Source organism: Grampus griseus (genome assembly GCF_964374135.1).
Source record: "Grampus griseus genome assembly, chromosome: 3".
In the NCBI taxonomy this organism is placed as follows: domain Eukaryota; kingdom Metazoa; phylum Chordata; class Mammalia; order Artiodactyla; family Delphinidae; genus Grampus; species Grampus griseus.
In genome coordinates, this window is record NC_139019.1 from 60,050,506 (window position 1) to 60,069,174 (window position 18,669).

At 45.4% G+C, this 18,669-nt stretch overlaps 1 protein-coding gene across 1 annotated transcript; it reads left to right on the forward strand.

Annotated features, from left to right (window-relative positions):
* Positions 1 to 2,938: 2,938 nt before the first annotated feature.
* F2RL1 (F2R like trypsin receptor 1) lies at positions 2,939 to 14,056 on the forward strand (the record flags this gene model as incomplete). Its single annotated transcript, XM_082651400.1, has 2 exons — positions 2,939 to 3,047; positions 12,945 to 14,056. The coding sequence occupies exons 1-2, from the start codon at positions 2,966 to 2,968 to the stop codon at positions 14,054 to 14,056; spliced, it is 1,194 nt and encodes a 397-aa protein (XP_082507526.1). The 5' UTR covers positions 2,939 to 2,965.
* Between the last annotated feature and the right edge of the window lie 4,613 nt (positions 14,057 to 18,669).

The window sequence follows — 18,669 nt, forward strand, 5'->3', positions numbered from 1 at the left end:
GCAAACTGAATCTTCATAACCAGCCTATAAGAAAGGTACTATTATCATCCCCACATTATAGATGTAATAGTTACATATAACAGCTGATGAAACGGAGGCTGGGAAAGATTGAAGGGATGTCTTGGGATTGAGTAGCTTCCCTATTGAAGGACCCTCAGGAGTGACCTGATCCCCGTCAGGAGAACTGTCTCCTGGACAGGATGAGGAAGGCCCTGGTGCTGCTTCTAGAAGGCAACTTTTCCAGGGAGGAAAAGAGGGCCCAGGGGTGTGATTCTGGGATACAGCATCCTGAGAGCTGAGGTGCAGGTAGGGGGTGTAAAGAAGACTCCTGAGAGAAAGGAAGGAAACAAAAACACAATCACAATTTGTTTTATCCTCAGGCACATCTCAACTAAAAGAAATCAACTCCATTTTTTTTCTTTTTCACACCAGGAGGCTTGTGGGATCTTAGTTCCCTGACCAGGGATTGAACCTGGGCCCTCGGCAGTGAGAGCGCGGAGTCCTGACCACTGGACCACCAGGAAATTCCCTTGACCCCATTTTATAGGTAAGGCACTTAAAGCTTCGAGAGGGTAAGTAGTGATTTCTCCCAAGTCACACAGATGTTAGGAATGGGGAAGGCCAGAATTTGCCCACAGGCTTATACAATTTAAAAGCCTACGCTCTTACATTTCCAAAAGAACACCAGACATAGCAATGAGAGATTCTTAAGAGATGGGGCTACTGAAAGGCACCCATTAAAAAGAATGATCTCATTCACTGGACAGCTTTCCCTGGCCCCTCTTGTCTGTGTGTGTTGGGAAGCAGTCCACTCCTGTTATTCAGGGAGCAATTATTCCACTCTCATGGCACGTTCAGAGCCATTTGCTTCTCTTCCTTTTCAACCATTTATTTTCCTGCTCCTGTGAGCTCTCTCAGGGCAGAGGGAAGAGGCAGAATGCTAACCCTCCACTTATGTAAATTTGGGGAAGTGTCTTATTGGGGATAGGGTTGAAACAACTGGCTAACATGACATTTTATACAATTTTGTCTGCCTGAATTATCTGGAACCCCCATTAGTTCGTTAATTGGTCCCATGGTAGGTTCAGCAAGAGGCCACACACGTGACACGGGGCCTTTATCAGAGGTACGCTCCATCCTAGAAACTCACAGGGCCAAGATGGTGGCCATTCAGTTTATGGCTGTTCAATAAATGATGATGGTCACTGGCAACTGACTCACCAAACTTTGGTCTTCAAGGAAGAATCGTGGACTCCCAGGACTCAAGCCCCTCAAGAGGCTACCTGGACTCACCCAATCTGACCCCTGATCCTGGGAGGGAACTCCCTCTCCAACCTGCAGGATGGATGCTCTGGTCCTTTGCTGTAAGCCCTGCAGTGACGTGGCCCTTAACCTCACCAGGCAGGCCCCAGGACTGGGACCAGGGGGCCCTGTTTTTATTTATTTATTTAAGGCAGGGGGCTTTTTGTTTGTTTATGGCCATGCCTGGCGGCTTTCGGGGATCTTAGTTTCCCCACCGGGGATTGTACCTGGGCCACGGAAGTGAAAGAGCCGAGTCCTAACCGTTGGACCACCAGGGAACTCCCCCAGCGAGCCCTGTTAAAATTCTCTTTCTACATTGAGCTGAAATCAGCCCCCCACTGTGGCTACTACCTAGTTCTGCTCTCTGGAGCTACTCAAAACATGTCGAATCCTCTTCTACATGCTAACTCTTCAAGTATCTCAGGACAGCACTCACGTTTCTCTTCTCTGCTCCTCCACTACCCAAGAGTTTAAGTGAATTACAGTACACTTTCTTTTAAGCAAGTAAAAAGACATTACCAATATAATGAAGGACCTGTGCAGCGATCCCCAGTCTCCCACTTCTTCTCCCCACACCCCCTCTTATATATTTCTGCATGCATACATACATACAGGCGTACATACTGCTTATATATTTCTTTGGACTGTGGGATCCCTATGCAGAAAAGACGCTGGTGGGAGCATGTATAGTGCAGTGATTAATAGAAGAAAGCAGAAGTCACAGACTAAAGTTTTCTTGTGATGAACATTTACAGACTGTGTCTACCAACTGTGTGACTGTGGGCAATTTATCCAATCTTTCTCAGTTCTATTTCCTCATCTGTAAAATGGTAATAATATTTATACTGATTGCGCGGGTTGTTTTGGGATTAGACTGTGCTCCTAAATCATTTATACGCGGCACTTCAAGTAGCTGTTACAAATGTTTTCTCCCTCACCACCTCACAGACTGGGAAAGGGGCCTAGAAGGGGGTGAGAGTATTACTAGGGGTCACAGCTAGTTAACATCAGAGCGGAAACCTAAACCCAGATCCCTGATTACTCCGGTTGGCCGGGACCCCTTCCTGCTCCCCATCGCGTTCGCGGGTGTCCGCAGACGTCCATCCTGCCAATGCAGATTAGAAACTCATCCCTCATCCCACAGTGCCCACGACACTGGGAAGTCTCTACCACTTGTACCGATGATAACTGCAGCGAGCTCGGGTCTTGGCTTTTTGCCATTTAGGAAAGGGGAGGGATGGGGATGGACAACACTGGCTGACTCCCTAGGAGTAATTAAAGGTTAAAGGTAGTTTTCGGCCTTGCGATCTGAACGTTCCAGCCATTTGCATTCCGATACAGCTCCTTAGCGGCTGGCGCACCTGGGGCGGCGGAGGCGGGGCCACAGCGTGCGGTGCGGCGGCCGGGGGCGGGGCCGGGACGCCTGGTCTTCGAACCGCAGAGCCCAGCGTTGCGTTCCGGCCCCGGGGCGTGGCCTCGCGCAGGTACGTCGAGCTTCTCGAGTTTCACTGAAACTTTTCCAGCTGCGGGGAAGGCGTGCGCAGAGGCTCCAATTAGGGGCAGGTGGGAGGGTGGCTTTTCCTCCTAGCTGCGAGTGGGACTCTGAGTTTCGAATCGTTGGCGGCGAATTCCCCGCCCGCCGGGTGTCGGAGCTGCTGGAAGGATGCGAAGCCTGAGCGCGGCGTGGCTGCTGGGGGGCGTCATCCTGCTGGGGACCTCTGCCTCCTGCAATCGCACCGTCCTAGGTGAGAAACTTGGCCAAGGAGGGCTCGTGCGGCTAAGGAGCGGGGGTCCTGGGCACCATGGGCAGGTGGGGGAAGAGGGTCAGGTGCGCGAAGGGTGTTCTGCCGCCGCCGCCGCCAGCTCCTCCCGACATCCCGCAGCCTCCTCTCGGCGGCTTTGAAGGGGGATCCCTGCGCCCTGGGAGCAACCAGCTGGAACTAGCGTGAGAGGGTGAAGTCTACGGAGGGGAAAGGGAGGGAGCGGAGTGCTCGCTTCTACGGAGTACCCAGAGGGCTTACCTCTCTGGCCCCGGTGGGTTTCTTCGCAAACACGAAAATCCTTAAGGAACATTTCGCACACCCTTGAGACTCTTCCGGGCTGGTCCTGCAGGACCCGCGGAGTTAGCGAGTTGATGGCTCAGAGCGGGGTGGCGTGGATGGGAGCCCGCGGCCTGGGAACTTTCTGCTTCGGTTTTTGCAGCCTCCTTCAACTTTTGGAGGCCACTCTTTGGGGTCGGCCCACGGCGTTCAAGACGCCCCCGGGGCCTGCAGCTCCTCTGGCACAGGGCACAGCGGGGGTGTGGAAGTCAGGGCTGGACCCTGCTGGGTTCTTGGGGTGACGAGCGCTCACCCCGAGGTTTAGGCCAGTTGGGCGGATTAAATAAATGGAACTTCTTCGACCCTGCTTTACATTCGACCAAGTGAACTTACGGCCCTGGGTTTCCCCGGCCTTCGCTGGCTGCGGCTCAGGTCTGTAGGCCGGAGGCTGCCCGCCCCAGGAAGGGAACAGCACGGGAGCCGTCCCTGGCGACGCTCAGGTGCCAGCTTGTGCGCCGCAGCCGGGTTCCACGGGTGTGCTGCCCCGGGTGTGCTCGAACTTGTTCGGCTGCGGGTGGAGCCTCCCGGGCGGAGCAGGCCTCCGAGGACGTAGGCGCTGTTAAGCCTAGTATGGCACTGCTGTGATGCTAAAGGACGCCCCGCTGTTTGGGGCAGCCAGGGTAGCCTTAAAAGGGAAGTTTTAATTTCCCTGCGAAATGTGCAGACCTGTTGTAAAAGGCAGGTTCTCACTTTTATCCTCTTCATAAAGACATTGTAAAAGAGCAAGTCACTGTGAATTTGAATTAGACGGAAGAATGTGATTCTTTTCCGTTTGGAGTTACAGCAAAGGGTATGTTGGTGGATACTTGGAAACTGCACCCCTGGTACACATTTTATTGACAGCATTACCGAATGTAAAATAGTTGTCTGGTGGGAAGCAGCCGCATAGCACAGGGAGATCGGCTAGGTGCTTTGCGATGACCTAGAGGGGTGGGATAGCGAGGGTGGGAGGGAGGGGATATGGGGACATGTGTAAGCATTTGGCCGATTCTCTTTGTTGTGCAATAGAAACTAACACAGTATTGTGAAGCAATTATATTCCAATAAAGATGTATTAAAAATTAAAAAAAACAAGAATAAAGGCATTTATTTATTTACAGGAAGTACTGAAACTGTGATGCACGCATGTCCGTTTACCCTTATGTTTTAAACTTATAAACTTAAAATTTAGGAGCAAAGCTTAGTATGTGCAAACAATTTTTTTTTTTTTTTTTTTTTTTGCGGTACGCGGGCCTCTTACTGCTGTGGCCTCTCCCGTTGCGGAGCACAGGCTCCGGACGCGCAGGCTCAGCGGCCATGGCTCACGGGCCCAGCCGCTCCGCGGCATACGGGATCTTCCCGGACCGGGGCACGAACCCTCGTCCCCTGCATCGGCAGGCGGACTCTCAACCACTGCGCCACCAGGGAAGCCCTGTGCAAACATTTTTTTTTTTTTTTTTCCGGTACGCGGGCCTCTCACTGTTGTGGCCTCTCCCGTTGCGGAGCACAGGCTCCGGACGCGCAGGCTCAGCGGCCATGGCTCACGGGCCCAGCCGCTCCGCGGCATGTGGGATTTTCCCGGACCGGGGCACGAACCCGTGTCCCCTGCATTTAAAAAAAAAAAATATGTGGATGTTGATGATTCGTCTGTTTTATGATTCAAACGGTTCCTATAGGAAGCTTGCCCGAGTGTCTGGCTTGTTCTTGTTTACAAAGTGAGGGGCTGGGGGGGATTCCTGAAGTACAAGGGGGACTTACTTTAACAACAACAACAAAAATCAAGTTACTTGTTAACCAGAAGTATTGCACTTTTTTTTTTCCTCCACATATTTTTACTCCTTTGCAGGGAAACTGTCCTAAAGGGTCAGTTAAGTAACAGCGAGACTTTAGGTAGACGGAGCTTTCCTCACAACTTGAAGCTAGATTGATTTTGATTAAGAAACAGGCCATCACCAGTGTTTCTGCCCTTTAGCACCTGTCTTTGCTTACCCTCTTTGGTTCGACCCTAAGGTGTGCCCCTCAGTTTGCAGCAGGACACATCCTAGGTTTGATTTTTCTTCTCCAAGATTTTTCCCCAAATGACTGCCTTATGGAAGGGAACTCAGCCTAGAGTGTAACCTTCTCATTTTACAGATACGGGCCACTGAATTGAGGAATGAGGGGCAAGGAAAACTGTCCATCAGGCCTCTGCTTTCTTTCTGATCACAACAGTAATCGATAGTTATTTCTGTAAATATGTTTCATCTGTCTCCCCACCAGATCACGTACTCCAGGAGGCCAGGGACCCCTAGCAGCACCTCCATCACCACGGTCCAGCACAGTCTCATTCCCTAAAGGACCTCAGTAAATAGCAAATGAAGAATGAAGTGAAGGGACTTACCCAGAGTGACCTGGTGGTTGATGGCAGTTCAGCATTTAAGTCGGCTTCTTTCAGGCACTTCTTTCCACCGTGTCACGAACCTGAGAAGTCCCCTGTAATGCAGTCATTCCATTTTTCTTTTGGAGACTGAAACTTGTGTTCTTTTTGTAATTGGTTTTTAATTATACAAGCTGTATGTGATCACTGTAAAGGAAAAATGAGTCCAAAAAAAGGGTTGCATTAATTAAATCACCCTCAGTATCCAAAGCACTGCTAACATTTTGGTTTCCAGCCTTTCTCATGCTTTCATACATCCGTGCATAAAATACATATTCACAGAGAAATTTTTTTGTACAAGTATGTGTTTATATAAACATCAGTAGCATATCAGTAAATATAAAACATTTTTAATGACTCTAAAATGTTGTCAATGGATGTATTATAATTTTTAATTGGTCCTCTGTTCATAGACACATGGGCACATGGTTTTGTAATAGTAATAGTAAACACTGGCTGACTTCCAGTGTTTTGTAATAAGAGAGAACACATAGAACATGAAGATGGGACTGTTTGGTCGTCTTCCTGGCCTTGTAGTTACTAATTAACCTTGATAGGCAATGTTTTAGTGAAGTCTGTGTTTGTCTTTCTTATGGTTTTATTAGCTGGACAAGTGTTGAGAGGAAAACAGTTCATCCTGAAAGAACACGAGAAAGTTGACTGAAGTGTACCTAGAGAAGGGGTACCAAGCAACTGAAGCTTTTATTTTTTTTGATCTGTGCTCCCAAAGGTCGGAGCAAAAGAAGATTTGGGGTGAGGAGGATAGTAGGGGAAAGAACACAAGAGGAGAGTTTAAACAAATAAAGTAGCTGCTCTGTACTTGCTTTGGTTGGGAGGGTGCGCAACAGGAAGATGCTTAATATAACAAAGAACAGGTAGCGTTTTTAAAGTTAAAAGTTTTCCATGCATTTTTACCCCAAAATTGTACAAATCAGAAGAATTAAAAAGAAAGCGAAACATCCCCTCTTCTCTGCCCTCTTCACTCTCAACAGAGTTTTCTATGCAGAAATATATGTATTTTGTAACAATAGAAGGATCATACTGTACATTCTGTCCTACAGTTATTTTTTTTTAACCTAGTAGATCTATTCATGGTCAGTATAAAAAAAAATCTGTCCATACTTGTGTAGAGGGAATATTATTCATTGTATAAATGCCATAAATTATTGAACTAGCCTTTTTTGTTTTTCGATGGTCATTGAAACTAACATTTTTGTTTTACCATGGTAAACAATATTCTAGTAAATATTCTTGTACATAGTGTTTTTGTGCACTTTAGCTAGTATACATGCAGGACTAATTCCTAGCAATAAATTGATGAGTCATAGGGCAAGCACACTGAAAATTTTGATGTTTTTGCCAAATTGCCCTCCAAATAGATTGTACCAATTTATACTCCTTTGAAAAAGTAATCCAAACAACATAGAAGGGTGTGAAGTAAAAAAAAGTAAGTTTCCCCTCCCCATCCATTTTACTCTATAGAGATGGCCGTTGTTTATAGTTTAGTGGGTATTTTTCTAGACTTCAGATTTGCAAACAAATTATAATTTTGTTATATAGATGGAAGCATATTATTCTGCCAGTTGCTTTTTTTCAATGGACATATTGTGACTCTCTTTCCATTTCAATGCTTATTAAGTAGTGTAGTGTCTGCTATTGATGCTAGGGACTGTGCTGAGGATATGGTAAGTTAGGAATGGTGGTTGATGAACGTTGCTTATTTCCTGTTTGTTTGTAATTGGGGTGGGGGGATGATGCCTTGAGCACCAGTGGGTGCGTATTCTTGTGTACTTGGGCAAGTATTGTTGATTACAGGTCCCAAATGGAGAATACTTTTGTGTGTTTAAACTTTACGTGTGTTTAAACTTCATATGTACATTTAATTTCATCTTCGCTCTCGAAAATAGAAATGATTTTGTCTGGTGTACGGATGGGTTATAGAGTTGGAAGCTGGAATAGCATCAGTTCTAGACAAGTTCTGTGAGTTGGGGTGACTGGGATAGGATGCTGTACGAGGTAAAAGTCTGTGCACTGTGCTGAAAGGGCTTCAGGGAACTTTTTTTTTTTTGCTTCAGGGAACTTTGAGCAGCATCTTGACATGTACCAGTGTTAGAACTGACCAGTGTTATACCAAGCGGCATGCTGTTGTGTGCTCTGCCACTGGTACAATGAACATAGCTAATATGACTGGTATTTCAGATTGAGATCATTCAAGGTCGTATGTTGGAATATTCTCAGGAAATTTTTCTTTCTCTCTCTCTCTTTGAATCCTTCCCTAACTTTTTGTAGTATTTCTTGCTCTTCCCCCCCTCCCCTTTATTTTAGTACTCTTATTTAAAATAGATTTTTATCTCTCTTTACATGAACCTTCCTGACCTGGCGTGTGTTTACTTTTATGGGAAACTTTAGACATGTGAAAGTAGAATATTACAGTGAATCCCAGGTACCTCTCCCTCAGCCTTAACAATGATGCCCCAGCCTCCTTCCTGCCCTCCTTCCTGTGTTATTCTTTAACAGCTTTCAGATACAATTTGCAGACCATACAATTCACCTATTCCAAGTCTACAATTCAGTGCATTTTAGAATATTCACAGTTGTCTATCCATTACCACAATCAACTTTAGAATATTTTTATTGCCCCATAAGAACATCCCACTCCCCACCCCACCCCCGCTCTTAGCCATCACCCCCCAATTTGCCCCATTCCCCAGCTCCTGGCAACCACTAATCTACTTTTTGTCTGTGGATTTGCCCATTCAGGACATTTATTATAAATGGAATCATACAATACACATTCCTTTGTGACTGACTTCTTTCAAAAGCATAATCTTCTCAAGGTTCATCTGTATTGTAGCACGTATCAGTTCTTCATTTCCTTTTATTGCTAAATAATGTTCCATTGTATGCGTATACCATATTTTGTCTACCCATTCATCAGTTGATGGACATTTTGTTATTTCTGCTTTGGGGCTTTTATGAATAATGCTGTTATGAACATTCCTGTATAAGTTTCTGTTTGAACACGTGTTTTAATTTGTCCTGGATGTGTACTTAGGAGTAGGAATGGATGGGTCACATGGCAACTCTATGGTGAGCCGTTTCAGGAACTGTCAACTTATTTGCACAGTGACTGCATCACTTTACATTCCCACCAGCAGCACCTGAGGGTTCCCCTCCTTGCGTTATTTTGAAATAAATCCAGATATAATTTCATCTTAAAATATTTCAGTATGTATTCATAAAAGATGGCCATTTCCTTTTCAAACATCACCACATAATAACCACTGACAAAAATTGTGTAATATAATCAAATACTCAGTGTTCATATTTCTAATTGTTTCATAAGTGTCATAAATACTATATTAATAGTTTGTTTGAATCAGGATCCAAACAGGGTCCACACATTACATAAGGTTAATATTGTCTTTTAATTTATGGGCCCTACCTCCACACCTCTTTCTGGGTTTTTGCCTTGTAATTTATATTTTGAAGAAATGAGGTCCTTATCCTGCAGCAGTTTCCACAGCCTGGATTTTGCTAATGACATTCTTATGTTATTGAACATGTCCTATTGTCCCCTTTATTTCTATTAATTTGGCTGTTGGATCCAAGGGCTTGTTCAGATGAGGGTTCGTTCGATCGGTCGTTTGTTGCAAGATCACTTCATAGGTACTTCTTCCCTTCGGAGGCAGATAACGTCTGGTTATCATGTTTGTGATGTGGGTAACTCCGGACAATCAATGCTTAGATTTTCTTCCCTTTTATAAAGCAAGTTATGTAATTTTGTTTGTTTGTCTTGGTACCAAGGGAAAAAAATTGAGTCTTTTTGTGGTAATTAGAAAATCTTGGTGGCTCCATTCTGTAGAAACGCAGTCTGACTCATTGACTTGGTCTCTGGTGGGCTGTTTCTGGGCTGGGTGTCCCAGCTCTCTGAATGGAAGAGTCCTCAGAACAGGGGTCCACTGTCCAGTCACCAGCTTTGCCACACCTGCCTCTCCGGAGAGCCGGTAACCGCTTTTCAAACCAATGGAGAATTTATAGGATTCTCTTACACCTCTGAAAGTCTTCCAGAACATGTTAATATTAATACAAATAAATATATAAATTATTAGAGGAGGGGCTAATTCAAAGCGGGGGTGTTAAAATGGTAAAACTTTACATTTAAAATTTTCTGTTTGAGAACAGACGTGTGGAATCCGCACAGGTTAGGTTGGTCTCAATAGACTCCAGCGTGTGACCTCACGTCGGTCTCCGAGGCTATGTGATATAGGGGTTAGAACCAGGGAGTCTAGAAACGGACTGCCTTGGGTTGAATCCTGACTCTCCAACCTAACAACTGTTCAGCCTTGGAAAATTTACTCAGTTTTTTCAAGCTTCAGTTTATGCATCTAGAAAATGTAGCTCTAATAATAGTACCTCCTCATAAGGTGTTGTGAACGTGAAGTAAGCTAATACACGTGAAGTGTTGAAAGCAACGCTGGACACACGATATTAAGCGTGTGTGTCCTGGAATCCCCTGCCGGCGTCTGTGTGGTTTGGGTACTAACTGGGTCAGGCTAGAGCTCTAAAGACATGAGCTGCGCTCTTGATTCTCCTTCCTTTTTTTCATCGGTAGGGCTAGCTGAGCTTTTCAATCCACCCCATGTGCGAGGTCCAGGGCTCTGCCAGGGACCATGGGGATAAGGAAGTTAGGAATTAAGGATAAAGGAATTAGGACAGTCCTGGAATTAAACCTGTAATCTCACACAGCGACTCTTGCCATTTTGACTCCTGGAGCAAGTTCCAGACATTACCAGTCTATAAATATGTCGTTACTATTCTCTTGTGGTGTGTAAAATCGGTCACTCTGCTAAACTGGTTGTGAAAAACATGTAAGTGGGTCATGAAATCAATGTAGAAGGTGGTGACTGGATTTCACAAGAATGGAACAGAATACAATAGAAAGTATTAGAGTGTACCCTGCGCAATAAGGCTAATTATTATTTTGTGAAACTTTTTTTCCATTATGGTTATATGTATCAGAACTGGGTTACCATATAGAATCTATTTCTTACTGTGGGTTATGGTCAAGCTTTGAAGATCACTGTAATATGTAGGGATATTATTTTATTTTTTATTTTTTTTTATTATTATTTTTTTGCGGTACGTGGGCCTCTCACTGTTGTGGCCTCTCCCGTTGCGGAGCACAGGCTCCGGACGCGCAGCCTCAGCGGCCATGGCTCACGGGCCCAGCCGCTCCGCGGCATGTGGGATCTTCCCGGACTGGGGCACGAACCCGTGTCCCCTGCATTGGCAGGCAGACTCTCAACCACTGCGCCACCAGGGAAGCCCTATTTTATTTTTTAAATTTAGAAATAATTCATGCTCTTTTGAAAAAATTATAAAAGAAATCGGAAGAAGAGATGAGTCTGTCCTAAGTGTGCGAACTTCCTGTGTCTGCCGTAACAAATTGCCGCAAGCTGTTGGTTTCAGTTCGTAAGAACTTTTTTCCTCACAGTTCTGGACGTCAAGAGTCGGAAATCAAGGTGTGGGCGCCTCTCGAGGCTCTAGGGGAGACTCCGTTCCATGCCTCCTCCAGCTACTGGGGGCTGTTAGTATTCCTTGGCATTCCTTAGCTTGTTCCTTGGCTTTACTCCAGTCTCCGCCTCCATTTTCACATTGCTTTCTCCTTTCTGTCTTCCTTCTCTCTCAAATCTCCTTCTGCCTTTCTCTTATAAAGACAATTGTCATTGGACTTAGGGCCCACCTGGATAATCCAGGGTGATCTTCCCATCTCAAGATCCTAATTGCATCTACAAAGACCTTTTTTCTAAATAAGGTAAGGATCACAGATTCTAGGGGTTAGGACATGGACATCTTTTTTGGGGGGCCACCCACTCTGCTAAATGAGAAGTGAAGTATTGATCTCTACACCCTCTCATCCTCCACCCACCGTAATCACTGTCACTTCTTAGTAGGGAAGCCTTAAGAGAAGTGAATAATCCTGCTGAACATGGGTACAAAGGTAGGAGAGGAAAAAATGATGACTAAACATACAAATTATCAGATAAACTTGTGAGTAGGTTGCACATCCTCCCTGGCATACTGTGGTGCCATGGTGAAGGACTGCTCTTCCCCAGAATTAAAGTCAGATCCTTCCATGTCCTCACACTGTCCCTCACGTTCATCCGCAGGTCCATGAGTACTTCATTGGCATAGGCTGGCTATGCCATTGGTTTGTGATTTGTAAAGTTTAATTCATAATATGGGGATGAGAGTGGAAATTGTTAAAGCTTGCCATGTTACTTGCTTAAAAGTCAGAATACAAATTTGTCTGAACAGAAATCATGCACCTATCCGTCCAGTGACCTTGAGGCCGGAAGGCTTGCCTGTCTTCTGGCTTCCATGGGAAGGTCTCCAGGAAGCCCACACAGAAGTGGGGGATCCCTGCCCACGGCTGAGGCTGTCCTTGTGGCTGGAGAGGGACTATCTCTGTGCTCCTGAGAATCTCGCCGTGTTGGACTTTGGGCTAGGGAGTGACAGGCAAGGCTGGATCCTGTCTTATGGCCCCAAGTGAGATAGATGGCCATGATGAGAACAGGTAGGAACTAATGGGTGTGGACAGTTTGTAAAAATAAATTGAAATACCGTCACCTTTTTTGAGATTCATAGAAATCAATGTTATCTTCTACACATACTTCACAACCCTCCCATAAAAAATACTTGCTGTAAAAAAAAAAAAAAGCAAGCAAACCAATCCAGACCATAGAAATCCCAGTAATTCCATCACCCAAAGAAAGCACCCATAAGTATTTTGTGTTCTCCTCCTCCTGTCTTTTTCCTTTCTCTTCTTTCACACGGCACAGGAAACTTTCTTCAGCTACGCTGCTCTGGAGAAAGGCAGGGCTGCCGTAACATGCTGTCCGTGCCAGTTGTCTCTCAGTCCCTTTCAGTTCATTCTGCTTCTTTTTCTCCTCAGCTGCTCTCCTCCTTTCCTCTTCTGCCCAAATTTTCAGGTGGCTGTAACGCTTAGCAGCACCATCTTGTCCGTGACCTTCCCACCGGCCCTCCTGTCTTTCCTTGAAGTGATTTTATTTGGACAAACCAGCATTTCTGTGGAAACGTTGATTTCTGTAATGACCCTTGTCTGCCTTGCCTTTCTTGCGCAGGAACCAGTAGACCCTCTAAAGGAAGAAGTCTCATTGGTTACGTTGATAACTCACCTCAGATCACGGGGAGAGGAGCAACAGTGGAACCAGTCTTCTCTGTGGATGAGTCTTCTGCCTCTGTCCTCACTGGAAAACTGACTACTGTCTTTCTTCCAATTGTCTACACGATAGTATTTGCGGTTGGTTTGCCAAGTAATGGCATGGCCCTGTGGGTCTTTCTTTTCCGAACGAAGAAGAAGCACCCTGCTGTGATTTACATGGCCAACCTGGCCTTGGCGGACCTCCTCTCTGTTATCTGGTTCCCTTTGAAGATTGCCTATCACATCCATGGCAACAACTGGATTTATGGGGAATCTCTCTGCAAGGTACTCATTGGCTTTTTCTACGGCAACATGTACTGCTCCATCCTCTTCCTGACCTGTCTCAGTGTGCAGAGATACTGGGTCATCGTGAACCCCATGCTGTACCCCATGAAGAAGGCGAGCATTGCCATCAGTGTCTCCCTGGGAATATGGCTGCTGATTCTGCTGGTTACTATCCCCTTATACGCTGTGAAGCAGACCCTCTACATTCCAGCCCTTAACATCACGACCTGTCATGATGTTTTGCCAGAGGCGGTGTTGGTGGGGGACATGTTCAATTATTTCCTCTCTCTGGCCATCGGAGTCTTTCTGTTCCCAGCCTTCCTTACGGCCTTTGCCTATGTGCTGATGATCCGGACCCTCCAATCTTCTGCCTTGGATAAAAACTCAGAAAAGAAGAGGCAGAGAGCCATCAAGCTCATCGTCACTGTCCTGGCCATGTACCTGATCTGCTTCACTCCTAGTAACCTTCTGCTCGTGGTGCATTACTTCCTGATTAAAAACTGGGGCCAGAGCCACGTCTATGCCCTGTACCTCATAGCCCTCTGCCTCTCCACCCTCAACAGCTGCATTGACCCCTTTGTCTATTACTTCATTTCACAAGACATCAGGGATCACGCAAAGAATGCTCTGCTTTGTCGGAGCGTCCGTACTGTAAAGCAGATGCAAATATCCCACACATCAGTCAAATTCTCTAGGAAATCCAGCTCTTACTCTTCAAGTTCAACCAGTGTTAAAACCTCCTATTGAGTTTTCCAGCTCCTCGGATGGAAGTTAGGCAGGGGGATTTGGAACCTGATTAACATTATGGGGATGCTTCTGTTGTTTCCCAACCATGTGGGTTTCACCACATACCCTGTATATGCAACAGCTCCCAGGATTGCTGGGAGCTTCCCTGTTTGCATAAGGAAAGTCCCCCAAATTAACATAGATGTCAGTTTCAGAATTCCTCTACTCAGGTGCTCCTGGAAACGGAACTGATTGGAAGCAGACTTTTCAGAAGGTGGAGAAAAGACAGAAACCCAGTGACTTGCAAAGACTAGTATTGGCGTGAAGACCAAGTTCTTAGCTAAAACTACATTTTACATCTGGGGTCAGTCACAACCATGTTAGGGCTTCAGGGCCCTCAGAGATGATTGGTCCAATTGACTGGCTTTAAGGATAAGGAAACTAAAGAGGTGAGGGAGCTGCCCAGAATTAGGTTTCCAACCAATGGCAATAAGTTAGGACTGGACAGTTTTGAATGGTCAGTGGGGTTCTTGTACCACCTCATCAAAATCCTTGTGGATCAGGCTTCCCTGGTGGCACAGTGGTTGAGAGTCCACCTGCCGATGCAGGGGACACGGGTTCGTGCCCCAGTCCGGGAAGATCCCACATGCCGCGGAGCGGCTGGGTCCGTGAGCCATGGCCGCTGAGCCTGCGCGTCCGGAGCCTGTGCGCCGCAATGGGAGAGGCCACAACAGTGAGAGGCCTGCGTACCGAAAAAAAAAAAAATCCTTGTGGATCTTGTTGAAAAATGCAGATTCATTATACTCAGGAATCAGAGCTCAGAGTCTGGGGACAGGGCCCAGGAACCTTCATTTTAACAAGATTTTCGTGCACTCCAAACTTTGGGAACTATTGGTCTGGGTACTGCTTCGACTTGACAAGGGGCCGTGGCAGTTTCTGAAAAGAGAAGCAAACAGGATGTTGTGTGTCTCTTTTATGTTCAGCTTATAATGAATTCTGTTTGTTGACTTATTGGGACTTTCAATTATTTATCAATCCTTTGAGCTTTTGTGTATATCATTATCACTTCGAGGAAAATACATCAAGGATTTTAAATGTAGAAAAATAAATTTTGTGTAACTCTTTACTGACTTCAATGAAATCTTCAGGTTGTCTGAATAATAGATTGTTTCACAACTAGGAATAGTGTTTACCACTTAGTATTTTAAAAAATTGTTGGGGCTTCCCTGGTGGCGCAGTGGTTGAGAATCCACCTGCTAATGCAGGGGACACGGGTTCGAGCCCTGGTCCGGGAAGATCCCATATGCCACGGAGCAACTAAGCCCGTGCGCCACAACTACTGAGCCTGCGCATCTGGAGCCTGTGCTCCGCAACAAGAGAGGCCACGATAGTGAGAGAGAGGCCCGCGCACCGCGATGAAGAGTGGCCCCTGCTCGCCGCAAATGGAGAAAGCCCTCGCACAGAAACGAAGACCCAACACAGCCAAAAATAAATATAAAATAAATAAATAAATTAAAAAAAAATTATTGTTGGACTATTTATTGCCAGTTTTGTTGACTTGTTATCAAATATGAAATTATAAAGCTGTCACTGGGTTTGAACCACATCCGTTTGGAAAAGAACTTCTGAAATAGAAGTGATTTGCAATGTATTTAAAGAGGTACTTGACTCCAAGCTGACTTTATACAACTGGTGTATTTGTGACCTTTTAAAATAATTGTTCTATTGTATGATTGATTTATAAATAACACATGACTTATTTTTTACAACTTATCTCTGAATTATGTGGCTTTTGCTTTCATTTTTGTTTTCGAGGGAGGGAGTGAGAGAAGGGAAGCAAAGGCATCACTCTTCTAAGAAGAAATGTAAGTGATTCTCACATCTTATTTTTTACGTAAATAGGGCCATATTATACACATTGCTCTGTGATAATTGTTTTAACCACATTTTAGAATTCTTTCCATGTCTGCATCTATGAATTGACCTCCATTTTTAAAGGATACAGACTACTTAATATCTTGGATACATTGTGACGTTTTAGTCATTTAGTTATTTCCTACCTATGGCTCCTGAAATTGTTTCTTTCTCTCCCTCTTTTTTTTTTTCTTCCTCTTTTAAAACAGTGCTGGGCTTCCCTGGTGACGCAGTGGTTAAGAATCTGCCAGCCAGTGCAGGGGACACAGGTTCGAGCCCTGGTCTGGGAAGATCCCACATGCCACGGAACAACTGAGCCCACGTGCCACAACTACTGAGCCTGTGCTCTAGAACCCATGAGCCACAACTGCTGAGCCCACGTGCCATAACTACTGAAGCCCTCACACCTAGAGCGTGTGCTCCCCAACAAGAGAAGCCACCACAATGAGAAGCCTGTGCGCCACAGTGAAGAGTAGCCCCCACTCACCACAACTAGAGAAAGCCTGCGCACGGCAACAAAGACCCAACACAACCAAAAATAAAATTAATTAATTAATTAACTAATTAAAAAAAAAACAGTGCCTCATTGAACATCTGTGTGTAGACATCTTTGTGAGTATTTCTGTAGGATGAGGTCCTGAAAATAGAATGGCCAGGTCAAAAGTTATCGATGCCCATTTAAAATTTTGGTAACACTTGCCAAATGGCCTTCAGTAATTTATACTTCTACCAAAACGTATGTTTGCACCTACTTCCTGAAATGCTCATCCATCAATCTTCTTTTTTTTTTTTTCTTTTTTTGCGGTACGCGGGCCTCTCACTGTTGTGGCCTCTCCCATTGCGGAGCACAGGCTCCGGACGTGCAGGCTCAGCGGCCATAGCTCACGGGCCCAGCCGCTCCGCGGCATGTGGGATCCTCCCGGACCAGGGCACGAACCCGTGTCCCCTGCATCGGCAGGCGGGCTCTCAACCACTGCGCCACCAGGGAAGCCCCGCCAATCTTTTGAAATGTTACCAATCTAATAGGAAAAAATCTCATTGTTATTTTACTTTGTATTGAAGCAGCACAGCTTAGTGGCTGCCAGGCAGGGCTGAATTCTGACTCCATTATTTCTTTGTTTTATTTAACTTAGGGAAGATGCTTCTCTGTGCTTCAGTTTCCTCATTTGTAAAATGAGGATAATAGTATCTTATAGAGTTATTAGGATTAAGTGTTTGGCACATATATGCTCATAAATTTTATGTAGCATTATTACTGTTACTCCCTAACTACTGATGTGATCTCATTTCTGATTTGCCCCCTTTCACTTCAGTGCCGGATACACCCTGCCTTCCTCGCTGGCTCTGCTTTCAGTCTCATAGCAGGCTGTCTCATAGTGGGGTTCCCATTTTATAGGTGGGAAAGCAAAAGATGGTGGACACAGGATAAAAGGCAGAGGAAACAAATGGCTCTCAGGGGCCCTGCAGATGGTCTGTGGGCTCATCCAATGGAAAACATTTTTTTGGTATTTGCTATTTTTTAAGTGATTTTTTAAAATTAATTAATTATTTTTGGCTGTGTTGGGTCTTTGTTGCTGCGCGCAGGCTTTCTCTGGTTACGGTGAGTGGAGGCTACTCTTCGTTGCAGTACGCAGGCTTTCCATTGCGGTGGCTTCTCTTGTTGCGGAGCACGGGCTCTAGGCACGCGGGCTTCAGTAGTTGTGGCACGTAGGCTCAGTAGTTGTGGCACGTAGGCTCAGTAGTTGTGGCTCACGGGCTCTAGAGCGCAGGCTCAGTAGTTGTGACGCACGGGCTTAGTTGCTCTGCAGCATGTGGGATCTTCCCAGACTAGGGATCGAACCCGTCTCCCCTGCACTGGCAGGCGGATCCTTAACCACTGCGCCACCAGGGAAGTCCCTACTATTTCTTTTTTTTGCGGTACGCGGGCCTCTCACTGTTGCGGCCTCTCCCGTTGCGGAGCACAGGCTCCAGACGCGCAGGCTCAGCGGCCATGGCTCACGGGCCCAGCCGCTCCGCGGCATGTGGGATCTTCCCGGACCGGGGCACGAACCCGTGTCCCCGCATTGGCAGGCGGACTCTCAACCACTGCGTCACCAGGGAAGCCCCCTGCTATTTGCTGATGGTTAAAAAAATCAAACTGAATAAAAATATATAAAATAAAAAAATTTTACTTCTTTGCTACTCATGCCCATTCTTATTTCTCAGAGGGAACTAATTTTTATAATTTATAGAAAGTATATGTATTTTATATGTATGTTATACTCTTAAAATAAGAATGAATATGTATGTGTATGTAAATACATATGTGCATGTATATGTCAACTTCTAAATCAGTTCATGTGGATCTTCCTCATTATTTTCAGTGACTAGGTAGTATTCCGTGCACGGGTGATCATAATTTAATCACTACCTATCGAAGAAATATTTTTCTTGGTTCATTTTCACCAAGTCTGTGAATCTACATTAAAAAGTGTAAAAAAAAAAAGATTTGGGAAATAGAATCGTGAGTGTTTGTTTGCTAAAGCAAATTCTTTTCCAATCATGTTTGTTTCTTTTGCCTTTGAGGAGTGACTCACAAAGGTCTTGTTCTACCTGAATCAGGCCCCTGACGGGAGGGAGGAGGAACTCTGAACCTGAGCTTGGAAATGCCCTGCATGTTCTTGTCTTTGCTCTGTGCCCCCAGTCTTAGTGCACTCTGATTTTTCTAAACTATCTGAATA